At 34.6% G+C, this 25,574-nt stretch overlaps 1 protein-coding gene and 2 pseudogenes across 1 annotated transcript; 1 reads left to right on the top strand and 2 right to left on the bottom strand.

Annotated features, from left to right (window-relative positions):
• The window catches only part of LOC130682405 (centrosomal protein of 290 kDa-like), a 35,287-nt pseudogene extending 12,255 nt beyond the window's left edge, over positions 1–23,032 (top strand).
• Positions 2,252–23,732, bottom strand: LOC130682403 (metallothionein-1A-like). The gene is made up of 2 exons (XM_057496785.1): positions 23,652–23,732; positions 2,252–2,973 (listed from the first exon to the last, which is right to left on the bottom strand). The coding sequence occupies exon 2, from the start codon at positions 2,802–2,804 to the stop codon at positions 2,619–2,621; it is 186 nt and encodes a 61-aa protein (XP_057352768.1). The 5' UTR covers positions 2,805–2,973; positions 23,652–23,732; the 3' UTR covers positions 2,252–2,618.
• Positions 8,490–13,721, bottom strand: LOC130682402 (non-histone chromosomal protein HMG-14-like; annotated as a pseudogene).
• Positions 23,733–25,574: the final 1,842 nt, after the last annotated feature.

Here is a 25,574-nt window from a genome sequence, read left to right as displayed (position 1 = left end):
GTTGACAGGAAAACTCTATTTACTTAATAATATGTTAATACAAATAGCCCTTTGTTGATGTCTCTAACACCTTTCTCTTTGCCTGAAATGTCTTCTGTTGAATTCTTCATATTTCTCAGGTCCTTTTTCTTGAAGTTTTTTTCTGACTTCTCCAGGACAATTTATGTTTTTCTTCTAACTACATTATAATACTACTAATTTCCCTTGAGTGTTATTAGTAATGCTTTAGGCCGGTAATAATTTATGCAACAACATATATTTTAAGTGCTATCATTCCCTTCACTTTACTGTATAGGACAACTAACAACTCCTTTCTAGTGGCTTATGTATACTGTTCAGCATTGCAAGTTCTTGTCTTTGAAAAGTAGGTTAGAAACTACTTCAAGTCAGACATTTTGTTTAATGCCACTCTTATGCTTTGTAGTGTGTAAAACATTGCCTTGTACACCGAAATGTACTTGTTTCTTTACTAAAAATTAAATCAGGCATAATGAAACATTTGCTAATTTGGTAAAATTTTGTTTCTGATTATTTGTTGAAGATGAATTGCTTTAGCCTGTTTCTTGTTTTGTTTACTTCAAGTAGACTTGGTTCATTTGAAATGAAGATGGAAAAATATATATAACATGTGCAGTTTTTTCCTTGTGTTCTTAAAAAAATTAGATTGAAACATTCTTGAATTGAAAGTATTAATGGTATATGTTCTGTATTATATTGCTTTTATCCTTGATATTTGAAGATTCATAAATTAAATATTTATCTTTCATTAGTCACAAATTGAAGACTTAAGTGAAAATCTTTTAAAATTGAAAGAAGCCCTTAAAGCAAGTAAAAACAGAGAAAATTCACTGATAATTTGAATGACTTAACCAATGAACTGACAAAAAAACAAAAAGTCTATAATAAAATGCTTACAGAGAAAGATGGAATTGATCAAGAGAATGATGAACTGAAAAGGCAAATTAAGAGACTGACCAGTGGATTACAGGTACTTTTGTGTTTAATTGTGATCGTGTCTGATTGAAAATACATAGGTGGTAGTTTATTCCATTTCTTAATTTTATTTATAGTATTTGCTGAAATTAGCTTTTAAGTCACTTTGATTAAGGTAGCTCATTCTTTTTTGACCTCTATTATATTTGTAGCTTCAGAGTAGCATCTTTAAAACGCAGAAGCAGCTATCATGCTATATTTATATATCAATAGTGTCATTTAGGAAGTATGGTTTAGCTGTAGCCTCAGCAAGCTTCTATAACTGGCATATTTATTGTGTATTTTGTTTAATTTTTTTTTTTTACTTAAGGTATAAAAATACATATTATATTTCAGGGCAAACCTGTGATAGATAATAAACAAAGTCTAATTGAAGAACTCCAAAAGAAAATTAAAAATCTAGAAAGTCTACTGGAAAGAAAGGTGGATAAAGTAGAACTAAAACCTATAAAAGAAAAGGTATGTGAGGAAACATATTGATTAATATGTTTAAGGTAGTGAAAGACTAAGTTAAACGTGTAATTGATAAGCAGATAATTTTTGAGGACCTACTACATACTATACCTGGTACTGGATAATGTAGAGAAGTCTAAGATAAATTTCTGTCCTTTAGGAATTCAGTCTACTTGAGGAGGTACCTATAACACAACTGTCATTCAGAGATACTACAGTATGTCCGTGTCCTCTCCCTGACATCACAGCACCTCCAAACCTTCATACCTTACATATCGAACTTCTCCCCAACGTAATTGTTCACATAGATTGGTGCTTTCAATCTTTGAGAAAGAAAGCTGGGCATTTTTAGTCTTCTACCTTGACCCAAATGTGTCCTTTTTTTAAAAAATGTGTCCTTTTTATCCTTCAATAAACTGGTCTGTTATTTCAGGGTAACAAAATGATTTGGAATATATACAGATTTTGCAATAATAATAATCAACCCACTCATTGATTGATTCTATAATGTGAGAAAAAAATTTTCATATAAACAAACTGTTTCTAAAAGATATTGCTGATAAAAATAATCAGCTCCCCAAAACCCTAAAATTAGCTAAACTTCATACAATTAAATTTGTTGTAAATAATAAACAAAATATTTATCTTGTAGTGAATACCAAAAGTGACCTGGAAAATATTGGTGTTAATAGTAATGTTTGCCCCTGAAGAAAATTGCAGTGGAGGATCTATGGTTAAGAAAAGAATTGATCCTAAAATTTACCCATAAAATATTTAATATCTAAAATAAACATGAAATAGAAAAGAAAATTAACTATCTTTAATGGCAATGAAGAATAAACAGATAAAGGGATTAAAATGTCATAATAGACTATATTCAAAATATCCTTTCCCTATGAAAATTGATCAAGGTCAGTATAATTTTGATTAAAATGCTCACATTTATTTAAGTAGAACCCCAACACATTGCTGTCACAGACTTTGCTGGTGAAAATTGCAAGATCACAATGTCCTTACTCTTTTTTTTTTTTTATAGTCAACAACATTTATTATGATTCACTATTTCATACAAACTGTAATGTAGAAAACAGGTTGGTGTGCACTAAAATATTCTTACAATACAGGCTGATTCACGCTGCTCTGTTCTCATGGGGAGCAGGCTCTCCCCCGCGTCAGGCACAGCAGCTGCACTTGTCTGACACCCCGTTGCAGATGCCGCCCTGGGCACAGTTGGCACAACCCGCAGGACAGCAGGAACAGCAGCTCTTCTTGCAGGAGGTGCATTTGCACTCTTTGCATTTGCAGGAGCCAGCACAGGTGCAGGAGCCACCAGTGGGGTGGGAGTAGTTGGGGTCCATTTCGAGCCGAGGTGTCCTTACTCATCCCGATTGCTTTCTTCACTGCCTCCCTAGTCGGACATAGGCCTCATTGTCGGACAGCAATTCCTAACCCGATGGCTATCAGAATACCTCAATAGCGTTGTGGCCTTGCCTGGACTCCTGACTTCTGTACTTCAGTGTATTTCTCCTTAAAATAAAAATAATACCATTTGCATTGCCAACTTCTCAAAATCATTTTGACAGTCAAATGAAATAATGTGAAAGTCTTTTGTAGGCCATCAAATCCATATCACTGTACAGTATTATTACTAATTAGAAAAAAGAACACAAAGAACAATACTAAAATTAAATTCTGTATATAGGAATCTAGTAAGAATATGCAGTTTTTAAGGTGCTGGGCATTTCTAATTTATGAATGTTTCTATACTCAAAGATGCTTTCATATTGAAATTTCACCAACTTTTTTCTCTGTAAACAATATTTGTAGCCTGTCTACATGAGATTTAAAAAAACCCACCCCCAGGCCCTGCATTCCTTTTTCTTATGCTTCTATACTTTTTCCATAGTCTTGATTACTGTCTCACATACTAACATTTACTTATTTACGTATTCATCTTTTGGACAAAATCTTTGACGGCAGGAAACTTACCTGTTTTGTTTATTTTTGTATCCTTAGTGCCTGGCATGTAGTAGATGTTCAGTATTTTTCGAATGAATGAAAAATTTTAAATACAATAACATTTTAATATCTCTATGGAGGAGGCTATTGGTACAGAAAATATGAGAAGAGAACTTCTCTCCATTCCCCTTCTCCCTTTCTCTTCCCCAGTCTATAACAGATCTTTGACATTTGCCTGTTATTTCTTATTGTTCATTTTAAAATTATTTCAGCCTTGCTTCCATCAGTCTTTCTGCAGACGGCAATGTCAGATGAGACAGAATTGCCCACCCCCTGCAAAGCATTCCATGCCACAGAATATTTACTTACATACCTTATGACCCCAATTAATAGTTACATTTCTGGAAGTTCATAAAATTCCTTTTGTATATTTTGGGAAAAAAGAAGTTAATAACTTTCAAACACTTAAGTTTTTATATATTTTTAAAGGCTACTTGTTAGCTGAACTAAATAAATAAGGTCAAAAAGTTGGCCAGAATTGGAGAAGATAGTTTTGATAGGGCAAGTTATTTGAGTTGGGCAAATGACTTTAAGCTCTGGCTTTTAACCCTTTCAGCCCCGACATTGCCTTATTTAGAGTAAATACAGTGTTTCATAATATCCTCTTTCCTATTCCCCATGAAATTCATGGTTAATATAAACATTACATGCATAATTTCAAAAATATTGTTTGAAATAACCTTAATGAAATAAGAGAAAAATAAAAGGAAAATAACTTGTAAAAATAATAAATATACTCATATGTTTTTTCTTATTTCTGCATGAAAATGCTGTGGCATACTACACTAGAAAACACAATGAAGTAGGCATGTGCATGTACCTTTATGCATGATCATGTGAATTCAGAGCTGCAGTGCAGACTGACACGAATGCACGCTGCTGGCAGCTAGTGTGTCACAATGCCATTGCCAGTTGTAATTTCATCTCCAAAATGGTATGCAGTGGTTGGTATGGTTTTTAGCAAAATGATCTCGACAGTCTTTCCTTCTATAAGGCTGTTTCATTCCTTGAAAATGCAGTATATAGTAAGCCATTAAAAAATTGGTTTGTGGAATGAAGATAAGTTATTTGCTCAGATAACTGAACAGACTTTTTAGTTACATGAATGTCCAGGAGAACATTTGAAGGTTCAGCACATGGGACTGTTCTGCGTTATATGGATTTTTCTTGGTGACTTCATCTCAATTACAATGAACTGGGACCACTACACCTACTAATTCCCTTCTCTGCTTTGTTTGTTTAGCACTTACCACCAGCAAACATACCAAAATTAATTTTCTTGTTTTTTGTCTATATTTTACTTCCTTCTGCTCATCCAACCAACAAAAACTAGACTGTAATATCCATGTAGATAGGGGTTTCTGTCTGGTTTATTCATTGCTTCTGTTCCTGGTGCCTAGAGTAGTACCTGACATATGGTTAGTACTAAACAAATATCTGTTGAATAAGAGAAGTAATGCTCATTGAGATTTGAAGGGGCTGTGATGCTATATGGTGACAAAACTGGTTTATCTATACATACCTATTCTTTGTCTGAAGCTTACTTTAGTCATGATCGCCTGTATTAGAACCTTTATTTAGAGATTCCTAAGGGCATTAATGTTAGTGTGATCTGTTCCCCAGAATTTCTTCTATCAAGTTATAAAATACAGAATCCTTAAGCTAAGTTCCATAGCAAAATGAATATATTTACATATTCTCTAGGAAGTGTTGGTTTACCATTGTCTAGTAAATTATAGTTGATAGATTTAAAATGAAAATAATATTGGTAATTTTCTCCCTCCTTTGTTATTGTTTACAGAGTGCTAGAGAAGAATTAATTAGGTGGGAAGAAGGTAAAAAATGGCAAGCCAAAATAGAGGGAATTTGAAACAAGTTAAAAGAGAAAGAGGGGGAAGTCTGTACTCTAACAAAGCAGTTGAATACTTTGAAGGATCTTTTTGCTAAGTGAGTTTATTTAATGTAAGCCTATGTATAAAGTCTTTAATTGACTTGGAAGTTAAATTGTTTTATTATACTTGATAGTATGAGAAATTTCTTAGCTTTAATTATATATTATCTATGATTCATTTTTTTCTTTAAAATGTGTTTTAAATATATCTTAACAACTTATAAATGGAGTTTTGTAAAATTTTGAAATATGTTAGCTCATAGCAAATACAGAAGGACCCAATTTTTTGCATATTGGTCTTGTTGTGAGTAAGCAGCAGTTTAATAAATTGAATATGCCAAACAATGAATGGTGTATTTTCATGATTCTGTCTCACAGAGCTGATAAAGAGAAACTTACTTTACAGAAGAAACTAAAAACAACTGGTATTACTGTTGACCAAGTTATGGGAGTGCGAGCTTTGGAGTCAGAAAAAGAGTTGGAAGAATTAAAAAGAGAAATTTTGACTTAGAAAACGATGTATCGTATATGAGGTAAGCTATTACACGGAAATACGCTATCCATTATAATGAAGGAACTGGTTGACCCATAGAAACTGACATAATCGCATAATCGTGTTAAGTTTGTGGTCTGTTGCTTGTCTTTTGCCGTGGGAGTTGAGATGTTCCTGGGTTTTTGTATACAATTTTGGATTGTATTCTTGAACTTTTGAATATTATGTCACGAGAGGGGTCTTGGTTAAATGCTGTGGGAAATGTAGATATCTTTGTTTTAGCAGAGGGGTGGTCCGGACAGGTTCAGGTCTCAAGTTCTAACTTGCTATCTGAGATCTGTGGTTCCAACATCAGTTCTGTTTTCAAAACCTTGACAGCGCTCTTTGGATCTGGCTGTGCTCCTTCCCGGTGACAGCCGGCGGCACGAGAGCCGCCCTCTGTGTGTTGGCTCAGTTCTCAAGAGTCTTTGGTACTCTGATTAGGATCAGATCCATACATGCTCAGCCCAAGGGTGAGTCCAGAGGTTTGTAACCAACTCCGTAAGGTTCCTTTCTTGAGCTTCTCCCTTTTTGCCGTCTCCCTGATGCTTCGTTTCCCTAGGGCTTCGGCTTTTGGTACTTCGAATCAAATCGGAGCTTTAGTTACCCTATCCCGTGCACTTCAGCAATTGCACACAGCCCTGCAGCCAAGCAAGCAGCAGAGGGCAGAAAGGGGATGTGGGGGCAGTGGGGGGAGCGGCGGCTACTTTTGCTCTGCCTCCTAACGATCACAGCTCTACCAATCAGAGAGGAAAAAAGAAGGGATTTTTGCACTTTGTATTGTAAGTGCCACTTCTCCTTACTCAACTTTATGGATTCCTTGGAGCTCTCTCCCTTGGTGCTAACACTCACTTTCAGATTTCCAGCAGTGCTGTCTGTGTTCAGGCCAAAAAATACCAGAGGACATTCGCCACCTGTTTGCTCATACTTCACATTCTGGTATTCTTTCCTAGTCTAAAATATTTACTCTTCACAGTCCTCAAATAGCTGCTCCATGCATTTGTGAGATACAGGATTGGAAGTGTTCACTCCACTGTACCTAGAACCAGAACCACCTCTCCTCCCCACCATGTTACTTTAGCAGAGCCTCTGAGATTTTGTGTTGTTTTTCTGTCTCTTTACAAGCTATGTCTTTTCTTATAATCACTGTCATGCAATGCAAAATAAAATCAGAACTAGTAACAATAATTAAAACTATTTATAATTTTGTTTCACTCATTTCTTCCAAGATGAATTTAGATTACTTTTTTATAATGTTACTTCCTCTTCTGTGTGCTTATGAAGTTTGGGATCATGTTAATGATTACTGTCAAAGTCTGGTACCTACATATAATGTTGGACATGAAGATATTTACTATTTAAAATTTATCACACTTTTTTCCTTTATATTAATCTTCAAAAATTACCATTAGTGCTTCTCAATTAAAGTCTATATTTGTGTCAGTGTTAATGTAATGTGAGAATATGTAGTTGAATTCCTTTAAAGGAACACTCATGAGCTTCTAAACTACATTCCGTCTCTTTTCCTTCTAAGTCCTTGTTCCTTAAATCCTTCAGAATTTTCCTTGATGAAGAAAGAAGTGATTGAAGAATTTGTCTTTCTTTTGATATCTATTCATAGTTGCTATCTGATCCCAGTAGTGGCTCCTTCCCTTCCTGATTTTTCTTGATCTAAACATATATTGAAAACAAAACTGAACGCTTTGCAATTTTCACAAGGATCAAAATTCTTTAGTTTGCAGTCCTAATGATTTTAGAGGTTTACTTGCTCTTTTTTTCTAATGTGAGTCTATATGGGTTGAAGTATTTGGAGAAGACTTAATAGAAGAGATTGAACTTATCTTCTCTCTCAGTTCAAGTGTAAATTTTTAAACTTTAAGAATCAGATCTAGATGTTAAAGGGAAGAAGGACATTTCCAGAAAGAGAACCCCTAGCAGAGATGTAGAGGCAAGGGTGAATCTTTCATGTGTGGGTAAGAGTGAATTTAATTGCCTCAATAAAGGTAGACTCTGGCATAATTAGGTTGAATAGTGATGTGCAGGGCCTTGTAGGTCACACAGATGACCACAGACTTGAAGTGACAGATTATGTCACCACTAAGAACTTGAACTTTCTGAGAAGCTTGAGAAGCACATGGATTATATGGAATTATTACATGTTTTAAAAACACTGATGTTTAATTCAGATCTTACACAATTCCATACAAATAGATTAGATGCATGTTTTTTCAAAATGTTAATGTAAACCAAAATTTACTTGTTTACTCCTAATTCAAGAGAGTCCTGCAGTGAATCCTCTGTAGAGGGTCATTTTATAATATAAATAGTCATGTCCTATTTTTATAAAGTTTGTAAGTTTTAGAAAATTTAAAATAGAGTGTTAATAAATACATTGTGTTTTCTTTCTTTCCTATATTTTAATATAGTAAAAACAGTGAAATTTGAAGTTTGACTAGTAAAGAGTCTGTGGTTGTTTATTTTCTAGGACTCACCAAGCTCTTCCTCGAGATTCTGTCATAGAAGAAAAACTCCATGCTTTAGAAAAACAGTTTTCAAAGGATGCATATTCTAGGCCTTCAGTAAGTGTACATCTTTTTTTTTTTTTTTTTTTTTCATTTTTAAGCTCAGAAGTAAAATCAACTTCTGCCTTTATCTGGTCACAAACATTTGATCCCTTTCATTAATGTTAATGCAGTAAACTCAACTTTTATTTTTACCAGGTAGTAATATATGTTGACTTCTTTAATTCTTCTTACATAACAACAGTGAATAGTAAACTTGATTGTTTTGCTTTTGCATAAAACTTCATTACAAATGATTTCTGAAGATTTTAAGTGTAGTTATCATAAGTTTTGCTGTGGTAAGAACATAAAATTAGATAAAAAAAGAAAATAGAGCATTGTTCCCATTCAAACGTGACATGTTTCTAGTTTTTCTTTATAAAGAATCATTATGTAGAATTGTTTGGTATGTCTTACTTTAAAACATTGAGCGTGTATATTTTTGTCTTTTTCCTTTTATCTTTTCATATTTCTTTCCTCTGCTTCAAGCAGAATCTGTTATGTAACACAACTCTTTGTACCCTTGCTACCAGTATTATAAATACAGGCATAATGTTTTTCACAAAAAGAACACTTTACATGGAAACAAACAAAACCCATAAGTGTGTTCAGAATTAAAATATGGGAAGGGAATAGATGCCAATGACAACTTATATCATCAGACATCTAGAAATAGTCTCCGTTGTCACAGTAATGAGGAAAAACACAAAGCAGAAGATAGTGTAGGTCCCACTGAGTTAGATAAATCTGAGGCAAGACCAAACAAAAAATCAAGTCCATTTAGGTCAACAAGTGATACTGGGGCAGATTTTAACTCCAAATTTGAAAATGAACCAAATCCTGAAATTGAGAAAATAATCAAGACTTGTAAAAATAACAGGAACATAAGGACAAGGAGGAGAAAGAGCTAGGCAAGAAAGAGAAAGGGAAGGGGACACAGCTGAAGGTGTGAGTCACAACTGCCACGGGGATCGAGAATGACCTCCTGGGCAGGATCACCGTGATTCTACAACAAGCCACACTTGCTGCTGCGGTGACTGGTGGGCTGAGCGGGAGGCACAGGCAGATTCTGAAGCTCACACGCCAGTCCAGCGAAGCAGTGTGAGTGCACGGCAGTCCTTTGCTTCTTTGTTAGCAGAGTCTTCTTACAGCCAGTAGTATATACGTATGGTGCAAATGGAGATAAACTGTGCAGAATTTGTAAAAAGTATGAACTATTGAAACTTCATCTTTTATTAAGCCCTCATATTTGACTAGTTCCTACAAAATTTATGCTTATACATTTCCTTATTCATTTTAGTAGTGTTTTACCCTTGGTACTCACCTAAAAAGTACTAGATTAGATAACAATAACAAAAATAGGGCACGTTAGAGGTGTTGGTTTTGCTAGAGAAATTCCTACCTCATCTATAAAATCTCACTACAGATAAAATTTCAGTGAAAACATGTTGTGATACTGTGGGACATTCTAAAATAAACTGTTCATCTTTTTGCCTTGTAATGGATATCTTATTTATATTGAGAAAAAGGAGCTTGCATGGGTTGCTATCTATGCTGTGTTAGAATATGTACCTAAGTCTAATTTTCACAGTACCCTGATTTACGTGGGAAGCTTGGAGAGTAAGTAAAATCTCTAGTGATCAAGAAGACGCATAGCCAGAATTTAACTGCAGGTCTGACTTAACAGTTCCTCATGGACATTCCATCAATACACTATTTTTGGTCTGTTTACCTTGCAGGACAGAAGAAGACAAGTTTTCCCCAATTCAAATAAAATAGTAGTTATCTTCTTTTTTATTTATCCTTTCTACTTACACATTCCAGTCACCTAAGTCCTAAAAACATCAACTAAAATCAAACATTTAAAAGTTAAGAGAAGGTGGATGAAAGTGACTTAATTCTTATTTCATTTATTTATCCCAGTTCATAGTGTTTTTCACTTGATAATCAGTAATTGAAAATTTGAGACTTTCACCGTGTGTTATTGTTAACACCCATCCACTAAGAATTTAATTTCTACCTTTTAACAGGATTCCACTTATGTACCAGGATTCCACTTATGTAAAATTCTCATAAAATTCATTATTTAAGAATTTTATTCTTATTACTTCATAGGTAGTTTTATTAGAATTCATTTTCCAGAAATTTGGACAATCTCAACTAATACTTCTAGTTTTGTTTGATGAGACTAAGGGGGGACGGATGATCCATATTTACTTACATAATAACGGCACCCATATTTGTGGGAGGAGAACTGTGTTAAAAAAAATACCCTTATGTGAGCTCATCACAATTACGCTCTTCTGTAAGTGATATTTAATATAATTTATGTCGATCCATCAGTAGTACTCAGGTATTTACCATTTTTTTGTTAAATTAGGTAGCTACCATGTACAGAAGAGATGTGGGAAAGACAGAAGAGCTCAGAGACAGGAAATTACAGATTTCCATGTCTGAAGAGATCTTAAAAACTGTTCCTTCTTGTGGCTTCATTTGTAAGATGCAAAAACTGAGGACCTTACAGGTGGCATAGTTTGCTCAGCATTAACCTAATTGTAGAAGAATCGGAATGTATTTTGAGGTGATTTGACAGAATAAGTAGGGACATATTCCTGCGGTTTACAGATACCAGCACATCCTTTTCTTGCTACTGGGTGTGTGCATATGCACACACATTCCCTCAAACACATAGAAATTGGGTGGATGCGTACAGTGCTTCTAACAGTGTTCTGTTACATTCCCTTGAGTCAGAATCAAATAGCCCAGAATATCTTTATTTCTTAATGTCCTATTTTCTAATTTCTTTAATTTTTTTACCTATATCAGAATGTACAATATTTAACCTACTGCTAATTAAAAAGATGTTGTAGAGCATGTATAAAAAGATGTATTTGTTTGATTTTGTATTTTTAAAACTATAATGTCTGGAGTTACTACCCAAGCCAGTAGAGAGAGAAAGGGACGGGGGAGAAAAAACTTAATCTGTGCTGTGTGCTTTCACTAAATTACTTCATCTGTTGTTCATAACAATCTTATGAGGTAGGTGTCTTCTACCCACTTTACAGAAAAAGTAATCAAGCACAGATTTCCCTTTCAAATAACCTATAGTTTAAAATGAGAAATAAAATTGAACATAAATAATAATCTGAATGTTACTGGATTTCAGAAGCGGGAGTGATTATTTTCATTCAAGGAAGGAGGAAAAGCTTTCTGGAGGAAGGGATTGAGGCAGTGATTGTTGCAGGCTTGTGTATTAGTTTACTAGGTCATCATAACAAAGCGCCATAGATACAGTGGTTTAAACAACAGAAATATATTCTCACAGTTCTGAAAGCCAAAAGTCCAGAATCAAGGTACTGGACGGGATTATTTCTTTAACCTCTGAAGGAAGGTTCTAAAGCCTTCTCCTTGGCGTGTAGATGGGCACCTTCTCCCTTTCTCTTCACATTGTCTCCCCTCCAAGCTGCCTCCATGTCCAAGTTTTTCTCTTGCGTAAGAATACCAGGCATACTGGATTAGGACCCACCGTAATCATCTTATTTTAATTTGGTTTAAAATCTTTAAAAAGGCTCTATTTCCAAATAAAGTCACATTGGAGGTACTGGTGGTTAGGACTTCAACATATGAATTTGTGGGTGGAATGTGGGAATGAGGCATAATAAAATCCTAATAGATAAGTCATACTTTATTTTTGGACTGGAAAAGCCACTATAAATCAGTTTAGTCATTATGAGTACATACGGAAGCATTATTTGTGTGGACATTGTTAAGTCCTACTTGACATTGTTTTTTTTCTTTTAGAATTGAGGTTTTATTTGAGGGTCAGTACACAGACATCTAAATTTGTACACAATTCTTAATGTACATACCAAATATCTAGAAAATCATGTAATTATGATTTTTCACTCAACAGTTATTCCAGTGACTTTCCAGCTTAAACTTTGGAGGCAAGTTTTCCTTAATAGGATATCAAGTACCGTATCTTCAAATATTGATATGCTGTTACATCAGTTTCACTAATTCACGACTTCTTATCATATGCACTACGTATGCAGATTTTTAATCTTTCACAGCACATTAACAAGGTTACTAGGAAAACTGGACTGCCAAGACCAAAGATGTTACACAGTGCACACAATTCTCACAGGAGAGCCAAGATCAAGGAGTGGTTTTCTTTAGGAAACCTACCAGAGACAACACAGGAGTAGAAGTAATTTAAAATGTTCAAGATATATTAAATGCACAACTGACTCCAAATTGCCATTTAGTTTATGTTTATATTACAGAATATAAAAACTACCCCCATTATGGAATGTTAAGCTGACACCCAAGACAATCAAAGCCTCCCATATTCAATACCCCACTATTTTCTGGTTGTACTAAAAAATAAACAACCAGCAAATTTCACCTCTTAAAAAAAAGCATTTACACTTAAAAAATGGGATGAAGTGGGATCCCCTCCTTCTTAAAAATGTTTCTAGAGCTACTAAAAAACTTGCCATTTACAAAATAATTGATAAAAATATTCCTCTGGATTGTACAAGAAGGGAGACAGGGACCACTGATAAGACATGGCATATGATAGTAATCTGACTTGGCTCCTTTCTCTCCTGCTTCATCAGAGGCTGGACTCTCATTTTTAGTTTCTCCGTTTTCTGCGGGTAAATCTTCTTTAGCTTCCTGGTCAGCCACTTCGGCCTGCTTTCCCTTTGCTCCCCTTTTCCCTTTTGTTTGCACTTTCTTGTCTGAAGATTTATCCTTTCCTGCCGCCTTTTTTGGCTTCGTTTCCACTTTTTGCAGGAGCAGGTTTAGCTGACAAGCTGGCCGACCTCGTCTTGGGCTCCTCCTTCGCCGCGCCCTCGGCGGAGCTGACCGTCCTCTTGGGCATCGTGGAGGCGCGGCGGGCGCGTGCCGGGTGCCTGCGGGCCGCGGCGCGCCAAGAGCCTTTGCGAAGCTGGGCCGCCTGGCCGCTGCCGCTCCTCCCGCCGCCCGAGCTGCTGCGGCCCGCCGCGCGGGCGGTGGGAGAACCGGCTTGACATTGTTTTCTTTTTAATTTAAACAAACCCCATTACCGTATCTCCCTGCAAGTTTTATATTCTAACTTATTTATTTTGGTTTGAATTTCTCTAGAGCTCTCCAATTTTCTTATATTTTTCTAAGGAAAAATATTCCCGTTTTTAGCATAGTGTTTACTTATCCAGTATGCCTTATGCCATTTTTATTTATTAAGCCTTAAAAATATTCCTAACTTCATTTTCCTGAAGACTTCAGAAATGGAGTCAGAAGATCATGGTCAAAGAGAACAGGACCTTCAAAAAGAAAACCTGAAGCTGTCATGGGAAAATATTGAACTAAAACTTCAGCTTGAACAAGCAAATAAAGATGTGCCAAGATTAAAGGTACATTTTTAATGTTTTTTAGTTAGTAAATGAACTATTCCATAAAATATTTTTCACTAACTAAACTCATCATAAATTTAAATAGTTGCAAAGGATGTACTTGACCTTTTTTCATTACTGACATTTAACAATAAAAATTTCACTCCAATGACATTTGAATTGCCATAGTGGTTTGATACTCATCATCTATGTAAATAAATATAAGAAAAATAATCTCAATAAAAATTCAAACAGGTCCTAAAATTTGTATGGAAATGCAGAACCAAGAATAGTCAAGACTGCTTCAAAAACAATAAAATGATAGGACTTGTTCAATAAGATATGAAAGCCTAAAAAGTGATAGGCTTTAGGACAATGGCTAAACAAACTGACAGGTGGAACACAATGAAAAGCTGAAAAATATCCTTGCAGAGATGAATACTTGATTTGTAACAGGTAGCATGGTTGAGCAACGAGTAGAGGATGGCCATTTCAGTTAAGGAGGGAAAAATGGACTACTCTTATACTGTATCTAAAAACCAATTCTAGGTATATTAAGCCTAATTTTTAAAGGTTTCAGAAGGTAATAAGGACATAAAAAATTATTAAAGAAAGAATGAGTAAATTTGGATATATTAAAATAAATATTTCCATTCATCAAGCACCATTAAAAGGATAAAAAGATAAGCCACAGAATGAAAAGATATTTTCTTATGTGGTGATACGACCCTAATAAAAGATCTGCACTCAATATTTGAAGAAAAATAAATAGAATAAAAAAACAGAGAACCTACCAATTAAAAGCAATGAAATCAAATTGGTAATCAAAAACTACCTAAGAACAAAATTCCAGAACCAGATGGCTTCACAGCTGAATTTTATCAAACCCTTCTTAAAGTATTCCACAAAGTAGAAGAGGAGGGACTACTTCCAAACTCATTCTATGAGGCCAACATCACTCTAATACCAAAACCAGGCAAAGATACCACAAAAAAAGAAAATTACAGACCAATATCCCTGAAGAACATAGATGCAAAAATCCTCAACAAAACATTAGCAAACTGAATTCAAAAATACATCAAAAAGATCATCCATCATGACCAAGTGAGATTTATTCCAGGGATGCAAGGATGGTGCAATATTCAAAAATCAATCAATATCATACATCAATAAAAAAAAGGTCAAAAATCACATATCATGTCAATAGATGCTGAAAAGTCATTTAAAAAATTCAATATTGATTCATGATAACTCTTAACAAAATAGATATGGGGGTACATACCTCAACATGATAAAGGCCATATACAACAAACCCACAGCCAGCATATTTAATGGCTAAAAGCTTTAACCTTTTCCTCTAAGATTGGGAACAAAACAAGGATGCCCACTCTCATCACTTTTATTCAACATACTACTGGAGGTCCTAGCCACAGCAATCAGAAGACACAAAGAGATAAAAGGCATTGAATTTGGTAAGGAAGAAGTTAAACTCACTATTTGCAGACAATATGATGTTGTACATAGAAAACTCTAAAGAATCCACCAAAAACCTACTAGAACTAGTAACTGAATTCGTTGCAGGATACAAAATCACTACACAGAAATCTGTTGCATTCCTATGTACTAATGATGAACTAGCAGAAAGAAAAATCAAGAAAATAACTCCACTTATAATTTCATCAAAAAGCATAAAATACCTAGGAATAAACCTAACCAAGGAGATGAAAGACCTATACCCTGAAAACAAGATGCTCATGAGAAAAATTAAAGAAGACAACATTAAATGGAAATATAGCCCATGCTTATGGATAGGAAGAATTAATATTGTCAAAATGGCCTTTCTGCCTAAAGCAATGTACAGATTCAATGCAATACCCTATCAAAAAACCAACAGCATTCTTCAATGAACTAGAACAAATAGTTCTAAAGTTCATATGGAACCACAAAAGGCCCTGAAGAGCCAAAGCGATCCTGAGAAGGAAGAATAAAGCTGGGGGGATTATGCTCCCGAACTTCAAGCTCTACTACAAAGCCACAGTAATCAAGACAATTTGGTACTGGCACAAGAACAGACCCATAGATCAATGGAACAGAATAGAGAGCCCAGATATAAACCCACCCATATGGTCCATTAATATATGATAAAAGAGCCATAGATATACAATGGGGAAATGACAGCCTCTTTAACAAATGGCATTGGCAAAACTGGACAGCTACATGTTAAGAGAATGAAACTGGATTATTGACTAACTCCATACACAAAAGTAAACTCGAAATGGATCAAAGACCTGAATTAAGTCATGAAACCATAAAACTCATAGAAGAAAACATAGGCAAAAGTCTCTTGAATATAAACATGGGCAGCTTTTTCCTGAACAATTCTCCTCAGGCAAGGGAAACAAAAGCAAAAATGAACAGATGGCACTACATCAAACTAAAATGCTTCTGTACAGCAAAGGGCACCATCAGCAGAACAAAAAGGCTCCTACAATATGGGAGAATATATTCATAAATGATCTACCCCATAAGGGGTTAGCATCCAAAATATATAAAGAACTCAAGTGCCTCAACAACCAAGAAACAAATAACCCCATTAAAAAATGGGCAGAGAATATGAACAGACACTTCTCCAAAGAAGAAATTCAGATGGCCAACAGGCATATGAAAAGATGTTCCACATTGCTAATTATCAGGGAAATGCAAGTTAAAACCACAATGAGATATTGCCTGACACCAGTTAGGATGGCCATCATCCAACAGACAAGAAACAACAAATTCTGATTAGGATGTGGAGAAAGGGGAACCCTCCTACACTGTTGGTATGAATGTAAATGGGTTCAACTGTTGTGGAAATCAATATGGAGGTTCCTCAAAGAACTAAAAATAGAAATACCATTTAACCCAGTAATTCCACTCCTCAGAATGTATCCAAAGAAAACAAGTTCCCTGATCTGAAAAGACATATGCATCCCTATGTTTATCGGTGCACTATTTGCAATAGCCAAGATATGGAAGCAACCTAAGCGTCCATCAGTAGATGAATGGATAAAGAAGAGGTGGTACATACACACAATGGAATACTATTCAGCCATAAGAAAGAAACAAATCCTACCATTTGCAACAACATGGATGGAGCTGGAGGATATTATGCTCAGTGAAATAAGCCATGTAGAGAAAGACAAATACCAAATAACTGCAAAGCAAAACAAAAGGAACAAAATCACAGTAGACTCAGACACTGAGAAGGGCCTAGTCATTACCAAAGGGAAAGGGTTGGGGAGGGCGTGTTGGGAGGGAGAAGGGGATTAAAGGGCAAAATAATTCACAGAGAACCTGATGGAACAGGTTTCTTTGTGTTGGCACTATTGACATTTGGGGCTGGATATTTCTTTGTCGTACGTATTGCAGGATTTTTAGAAGGATCTTTGGCCTCCACCTACAAGATGCCATTAGCATCTTCCCAGACAAAACTACATTTAGCCATTGCCAAATATGTCCTACTGTGGCAGTGGCAAAATCATCTCTGAGAACCACTGTGATAGAAGTAATATAAAGACAATTCCATTTAAAAATGGGCAAGAATCTGAATTGACATTTCTCAAATATATATAAATGGTCAGTAAACTCATAAAATGATGCTCATTGTCATTAATATTATACAAATGTAAGTTAAAACCACAATGAGACACCATTTCATATGCCCTGGGATGATTTAATCAAAAGGATAACAAGTGTTGATAAGGGCGTGGAGAAACTGGAATCTTCATACATTTCAGGTAGGATGATACAGCTTCTTTGGAAAACAGCCTGGCAGTTCCTCAAAAGGCTACATAGAGTCACCATATGTCCAAGCTATTCCACTCCTGGGTGTATACCTCAGAGATGCAAAACATACATCCACACAGAAGCTTGAACACAGATGTTTGTATCTACATTATAGCAGCCCATAAAGTGGAAACAACCAAGTATCACCCTGTGATGAACAGATAAATTGTGGTATATTTGACTATAAAATGGGATGAAGTATTATTATAGATGACAGCATGGATATAGCTTGAAAATACTATGGTAAGTGGAAAAAATCATGTACAAAAGACCACATACTGTATATGATTCCACTTACATGAAATATCCAGAATAGGCAAATCCATAGAAACTAAGTATATTAGTGCTTGTGTAGGGCTGGGGACACTGGGAAGATATGAAGACTAACTGCTGATGGGTTTGGGTTTCTATGAATGTACTAAAACTTTTCAACTGAACACCTGAATGAGTGAATTGTACGCAAATTGTATCTCAATAAAGCTTTTAAAAATGTGACTCACATTTATTGCTTCAAATATTTAGTGCAGCTTTTCTTTGCAACTGATGATAATTATTGGAAAACACTGAGAATGGCTAAAAAGGTTTGTTTAAAACCATGTCTTCCCTTCAGAGTTTCTTATTAGTGCTCTCGTATCACTGATGTATGAGACTTTCCTTCAAGAGTAATACATTCTTTAACAATAGTTCAGAAATAGAAGAAGCAAATTTTTCAACATAAATTCTTAACTACGACAGTGTATTTGAATTCAGAACATTCCAACATGAATACCACTATTTCTAATACCATGTGAATTCATTTTCTGTCACTGCTGTAATAAATTATCACTAAGCAAGTGGATTCAACACCTCAAGTTTATTGTCTTCTAGTTCTATAGCTTAGAAATTCGGTGCAGATTTGTCTGGATTAAAATTAAGGGCTATATTCCTTCTGGAGACTCTGGGAGGGAGTCTGTTTCCTTGCCTTCTCTAGTTTGTAGAGAACGTCTGTATTCTTGGTTCACGCCCCCTTCCTCTACCTTTGGGGTCAGCAATGAGTAGTAAACTCCTTCTGACACTGCATCACTCTGACCTAGCTTCAATTGTTACATCTCTTTTCCTGGCTTTCTTCCTCTGTTTTTCTTATCCACTTTTAAGGACCCTTTTGATTGGGTCTACCTGAATTATCCAGGATAACCTGCTAATTTTAAGATAGCTGCATCCTTAAATACATCTGCATCCTTAATTTCTCTTTCCCACAGAACCTAGTATAGAAACAGGTTCCAGGGATTAGGACATAGACGTGTTTGGGAGCCATTGTTCTGCCTACCACATCATGATTTTCTACTGGTAGAAATGTCATATAAATCAAGATACTGGAGAAAGCCCTACAAGTTCATGGAAGTTTGATTAAGCAGTAAAGGAAGATTTCTTTTTTGGTCAATGTAGTATAGTAAATTTTGACATGTGTGAAGGGTAGGACTTTTTCTTTGTATATTGGAGGAAAGGCTTTTGTGAACTCAGGTCTGTTCTCAAGCAAACCAATTTTAAAGGAAAAATGTGTGGAAATTGAGAATCTGGAATAGGGTTGATTTATTTCAAATTACTGAGATGGCATATCCACCAAAGGCTTCCTATAACCCAGGACCCTGCTAAGATGATCATTGATTTGGGGCAGTGGTTTCTAAACCTGGCTGATTTCATAATTACTTAAAACATTTAAAAAAATAGTATCAGATTTCCAGGCTTTAATGTAGACCTGCTGAATCAGTAGTTCAGAAGCAAAGACCTGAAAGATGTTTTGAATAATTTCTTTAGTTGGTTCTGATAATTAGCCAGATTTGTTAACTACTGGTTTAGAAAACAATGGGAGCTGAGTTAGCAATAACAGAAGACACAACTGTTCTCTAGCTTTTTCTGTTATTTGCAGGTTGGTTTTGAAGGTTGTAGAACATTTAAGTATAATCTAGGACTTTGGCCAATCTGCAGTGTAGCTAATAGAAGAATGTGAAAATATCATTCTTCTTACTTTCAAGAAATCATCCCCCAAGCCACAGAAAATGAGAACTATTGAATTATTTTTCCTTTTTTGGACATACATATTCTACCATTATAAGCTATGCCTTATGTAAATTTGTCTTTTTAAATTTGTTGTAATGCAACTAGTTATTTTTATATCACAGATCTAATGTAAGAATACAGTAATATCACTTAGCATTTATGTAAAAAATTTGGTCTATTAAATTATGGTTATCATTACCATCTAAAGCCTACGAACTAGCAAATTGTTGACATTTTTTGTAAGTTTGTTTAATAACCTTTCCAAAAATAAGGAGACACATTTTTTAAAACAAATTATGTAGCTAATCAGGAGAACAATGGTTGATCATTGAACATGTGCATAATATGTATCTTGAAAAGCCTGAAATGTTGCATTTTCTTCGTAGGTATTAGACTACAGAAAGAAACTCAGCAAGGAACTCCACCCCCAACCCAGAGTCAGGAACCCCTGAAACCTCAGAGGAATATTTCACTACCCATTCACCATCCTTTAGTTATAAAAACTGAGGAAGAAGAGGAGGAAGATGATGAACAAACTGGTTAGTAAGCCTTTTCTCAGATTTACAATGCACATTAAAAGACCTCACAATATTTCATACGTTTGTTTAACTGTTAGAGGTTCATGATATATAAGGCAGATTTGGGTGTGAAAATGATTTCAATTTTATTAAGTATATTAAAATCATTATGTTCTAATTTATTCTATGTCTACACATGCTTATGCTCTTTTGGACTGGAAGGTTTTTGTATAATAGCTGGGAGACAGATCTCATGTTTAAATATGTACAGTTGTTTACAGGGATACTAATAACCTCTTTTATTTATATATAACTGAACATTGATAAAAGTGATTTATGTATCTTTTATTTATATGTAACTAAATATTAACATATCCTTCTGTCTGATATATGCTTACATCTGTCTCATATTTAATCCTGGAAGTTCTAGATATGCATGGAGTATTTTATAGTTTATAAAGGCTACCGTCTGTATTATCCCAAGGAAACCTTGCCAAATTATAAACAGCATTAGAACCCAGGTCTTCTGCAGCCTAGTGCATCCTATTCTTCCCATATCATCAGAAAACTGTGGTGCCAGAGAAACATGCAGAGAAACATGCAGAAAAGTAGACTCTTCCTTCCTGCCCTTGAACACATCCTGTGGGCTCCAGACCACCATAGCCTCTGTGCTCAGTAATACACAGAACTACTCATTCCTTTATGTTACTGCTGTAGCTCCGCATCCCCCAAACCCACATCCTCCTCCAAAGAACATGATCTCAGCGTGTGAGTCTATCCCTCCTGCTTCTCATCTCACACGCATAATGTGTGATTAGGCATTTCATTTCTCTCAACTGATTCTAATACATGAAAAACAGCAATTAGAAACATTTGCCAGTATGCAAATTACTGATTTTAAAGATAAAAAAAAACCCTAGTAATCCATCCATGAAAACAATATTTGGGATTTTTCATTATGGTTTATAAATTTTTAGATTATTTGGCTTTGGAACAATTTAATTAAAAAATATATCCTATAGATGCATCTAGTTTACGGACAATGACCCCTGAAGAAATTGAAGAACCAAGAGCAATAAAGGAGATATGTTATAAATCTGGTAAGAAATCAAACATTTGTGGATTTTTCTAATATTTGATGTGACAGATATGCTAACCATCACTTTTCTTATGGGAGATTAGGTGAATACTACAGATTTTATACTTCTCCAGATATTTCATCATCAAAAAGCCTAACCTCTACAGCAGAAAAAGAATTAGAAAAGCCTTTGGAAAATGGCAGTGAATTGCAAGAAGGTAAGGGATGACAAGGCAGCGCTTCAAGGTGATTTGTGAAGGATACTCAGTCCAATAGGCTGTGAATTATTTAGTAAGATGTACAGTAGAGTTAAATGACAAGACATCAGAATTGAGAGTGAGAATGAAGTGCTTTTCTCAGATGACCTTAACTTTAACATGAAAAGCTGCTATTAATATAATTATGCTTTCCCAGAGATGCCACAGAATGAGGAGCCTTCATAAACATATGGTGACACTACATTCCATGCAGTAATTCTGTAAATAATTTGCTTTTATGATTACATATTTCTTTGGAAGCAATTCTTCCTGTGTAATAGATGTAGAGTTTTCTGGTTTAGAACCCAATCCAGAATAACATGTGGTATTAGAATTTCATTTCTCTTTTATTCTCATTTTAATAGTTTATTTTATAAGAAAATTATCTAGAGATATATAAGAAAAATGGTGAGACTTATTTAATTACCACAGTTCAATTAGCATTTTTTAGTCAGTAGTAGACACAAATAGTTTTTACTCATTTTCTTTTCATGGTATATAAATAAAAACAAAAGAAGTATCACAATTCATTATATGAAAAGCAAATCAAATAGACTAAATGTATTATGTACAAACTATAGTGTTAGAAGGCTTGAATTTTTAAATTGCCATTTGATAAATTATCCACACATGCAAATCAATTTGCTGACTGCTTTCCTGATAATTAAAACATTTGCCTAAAATTTATGTATTTATAAATCTACTTTTTTCATCATATCACCATGCAAACAACACTTGCATTAACTTTTAGGATTTTACTATCATCATGAATTCTATCACAAACTTATGTAAGCATGTAGTCGTTTCCGGGATGATTTTTTCTTTCTTAAAAAACTTCTAGGGGATGGTCTTACAGTTCCAAAAAAATTTAGCCTATGTGAAAAGCAAGGGGAGATGAAAGCATCATTGGATGGAAAACCAAGGACTGACCTTGCTGCTTTTGAAAATGGAGGTGAGTTAATTTATTACTGGCTGATTCTGAATATATCATCATATTAAAAAGTGAGTTTGAATTTTCTCTCTCATAACTAACTTAGTTTCTTCAAAATCTTTTTGACATTTTTATTGCTGGCTTTGAGTAAGCTCCTTGGGGCCAAGAACTGTATATAATCAATTGCTGTAAATGAATCCCTGCAGTAGACTATCTGGTACATGATGTACATGCCATACATATTTGTAGAAAAAATGATTTTATGTTTAAACAACTGAATGGATGAATAGGGACATGTATTTAAAATTTAGAGATGACTGGAAGTTAATATGCTGGAACAATGAGTCAAATTTAACAAGGTAAACTCACACAAGGATGAACATAAAGTCTTACATTTTATTTAGTTTCAAGATATTCATGGCGGGTTTTCTTAAAATTGGGAAAGAGCTGACATGATAGAGATGGTGAAGAAAAAAGTATTTTTTGTTGGCCACAGAGTTTCAAATGAGTCAGTAACATCTGTCAGCTACCAAATAGCTAAGGTAAATTCACACTGAATTATTAGGAGTAGTATAGGAAGATAATGAAATGTGGTAAGTCATTTAAAGTACTCAACAGAGTCTCTGACAAATAGAAAAATGCTCCATAAACGTGAACTATTATTAGAGCAGTTCCACTGATTTCTGCATAGTGTAGTCCATATTCGGTGTCACTTTTAAAGAAGGCTACTTGAAACATATTTTATGTTAGGAAGGGTAAGTTGTATGGTGAAGGATCTGAAAATTTAGTGTATAAGTAATATTTAAAGCAACTATAGATTTTTATTCTGAAAAACAGAAGACCTTTAAGGAACATAAAAAATGACTTTCATATTTCTGAAGATATTATATGGAAGATAAATTATATTTACTGTATCTCTAAAGGGTGGAAGAAGTAGAAATAAAGATTGTTATACATTAAAGGAAAATGTGCTGACTATGAATTTTCTTGCATATTATCTGTATGCAAGTGTACATATTGAATATTCATATTCAAATTTGCACATGTACTAATCTAAACATATATGATATGAATAGAGATGGGGATGGTATCACTGAGAAGTGTTTGACAAAAGTGGGCAAAAGGGATATTGTAGGGGGTGGATAATCTGTGTTGAAAGATGGTTTTGTACAACTTACTGCCATCACTGCCACTGACAGTAAGGTGTTGTCCTAGGAGGTGACTGCCACGTCCAACAGAGGATCATAGTGCTTGGAGTAGACAAAAATAAAGCTTTACCTGAAAAGAAAGAAATCACCATGTCAAAACGCTCAGATACTAAAGGTAATTAATCATTCTATAATTTTAATCCATTTGTAATTTGAATAGACAAGTTATTCATAAAGTTAGACTGCTTTAGAAACCAATACAAGAGGCAAGGTAATAAATAAAAATATATTACTACTAAATGCACTAAATAGGAGTTAAGAGCCCTAAGGTTCCCTGAATCTGTCCCTAATTGTTTGACAATGGGACTTTTTTTTAGCTTATGTCCTTATCTGAAATACTGGACTGTTGGACTCCATACGAGTCTTGCTAGCTCTGCAGTTCTTAGTTCTCTCAAATGGTAATACCAAGTCCTAACTTTAGTTTCTTTTCCAGCTTCAAATACTCAGTATGACTGAATTTTCTTAGAAAGCTTTTTTTTTAATACTGTGAAGAGTATTAATCTCATGACATCCCCATTTATAATTATTACTAGCTTTGGTTTATTACTAATCAAGAGATATAATAATAAAATACATCTTCTATAGTTCTATACTGCTCTTACTATGCTTACAAAATCCGAGCTGGTACCTCTCTGCTGGGCAGCTAGTCACAGACTAAAAGTATACCAGTCCTGTAACTGAATGGCAGGATGGCTTCACATACTCTCCATTCAAATATTAACCAATTTCACCTACTATTTTCTCCACTGTTAAATAAATGTCCTCAAGAATAGATTAAGGCACTTGTGTCCAAATTATTCTTATGGAAAATTACTTGTAAATCTCTCTTCCTCTTTCTCATTCAGAGATGGGAAAGTCTGCCCAAACCATCAAAAGGAAAAATACAAACAAAAACTCTTACTACACCAATAATGATAGCCACAATCCACATGTGGCTGTGTAAATTTAAGCTAATCGAAATGAAGTAAAATTGAAAAGTTCAGCTCTTCAGTTTGCACTAGCCAAATTCCAAGTGTCAGCATCCACATGTGACTAGTGGCAATCACTTCAGAGAGCACAGGTTTAGAATATTTCCATCATTGTAGAAAGCTCTGTTGGATAGCCCAGCTGTAAGGATAGAATATGTGAAAGTCGTTACATTTTAAATATTTCTGGAACTTTAATTTAAATCAGACCATTTGACGTTAAATTGATCATCTTTTAACACTTTGGAGGGATTAAAAATATTGCCAGAAATATATAATTTACATATTGAAGATAATGGCTGTATTTCTGAATTTTTAATGTTTTGTTAATGACAAGCTTTGGGGACTAAATGTGGTAATTAGGGAATTTCATGGATACATGGTAAAAATTAATATACATACATATTTTTTAAAGAGGTGCATCCATCATATGTTTGAAAGTGAAATTCCAACTGAAACACTTCTACTAATATTGACATTTTATTTTCTTAATTTGCTTTGAAAGATAACAAGGACGATCCTGATCCAGAGTGTTCCCTAACTACCCAATTAGTACCTACAATGCATCTGTTAAATGCTACTGAGAATGTCAGTGTGAAGTGCAGAGTGGATCCCTCTTCAAGTGAGACATTAGCTCTATAATTTTTGGCCTTAGATATATATGTATATGTATATATTTGTCTTACCACGGATTTGTTTTGCTTATTTTAAATAGAATTTTTAAAAAGAAAGAAAAAAGGAAGGTTTGGAAATTATTCAGGATTAAGAATTAAAAACCCAATATTCTTCTACTAACTCTGACAATGAATTATGACAGACATCCTAGTAAATTACATTCTTTCCCACTAGTTTACTTTAGGTGTTAACATTAATAATATGCCAGTTTTTCAGAAGATTCATTAGTATAGCACTTTAAATGTAACCCACA

This window comes from Manis pentadactyla, unplaced genomic scaffold (assembly GCF_030020395.1).
Source record: "Manis pentadactyla isolate mManPen7 unplaced genomic scaffold, mManPen7.hap1 scaffold_440, whole genome shotgun sequence".
Lineage (NCBI taxonomy): Eukaryota > Metazoa > Chordata > Mammalia > Pholidota > Manidae > Manis > Manis pentadactyla.
This window is presented reverse-complemented; position numbering and strand designations above follow the sequence as displayed.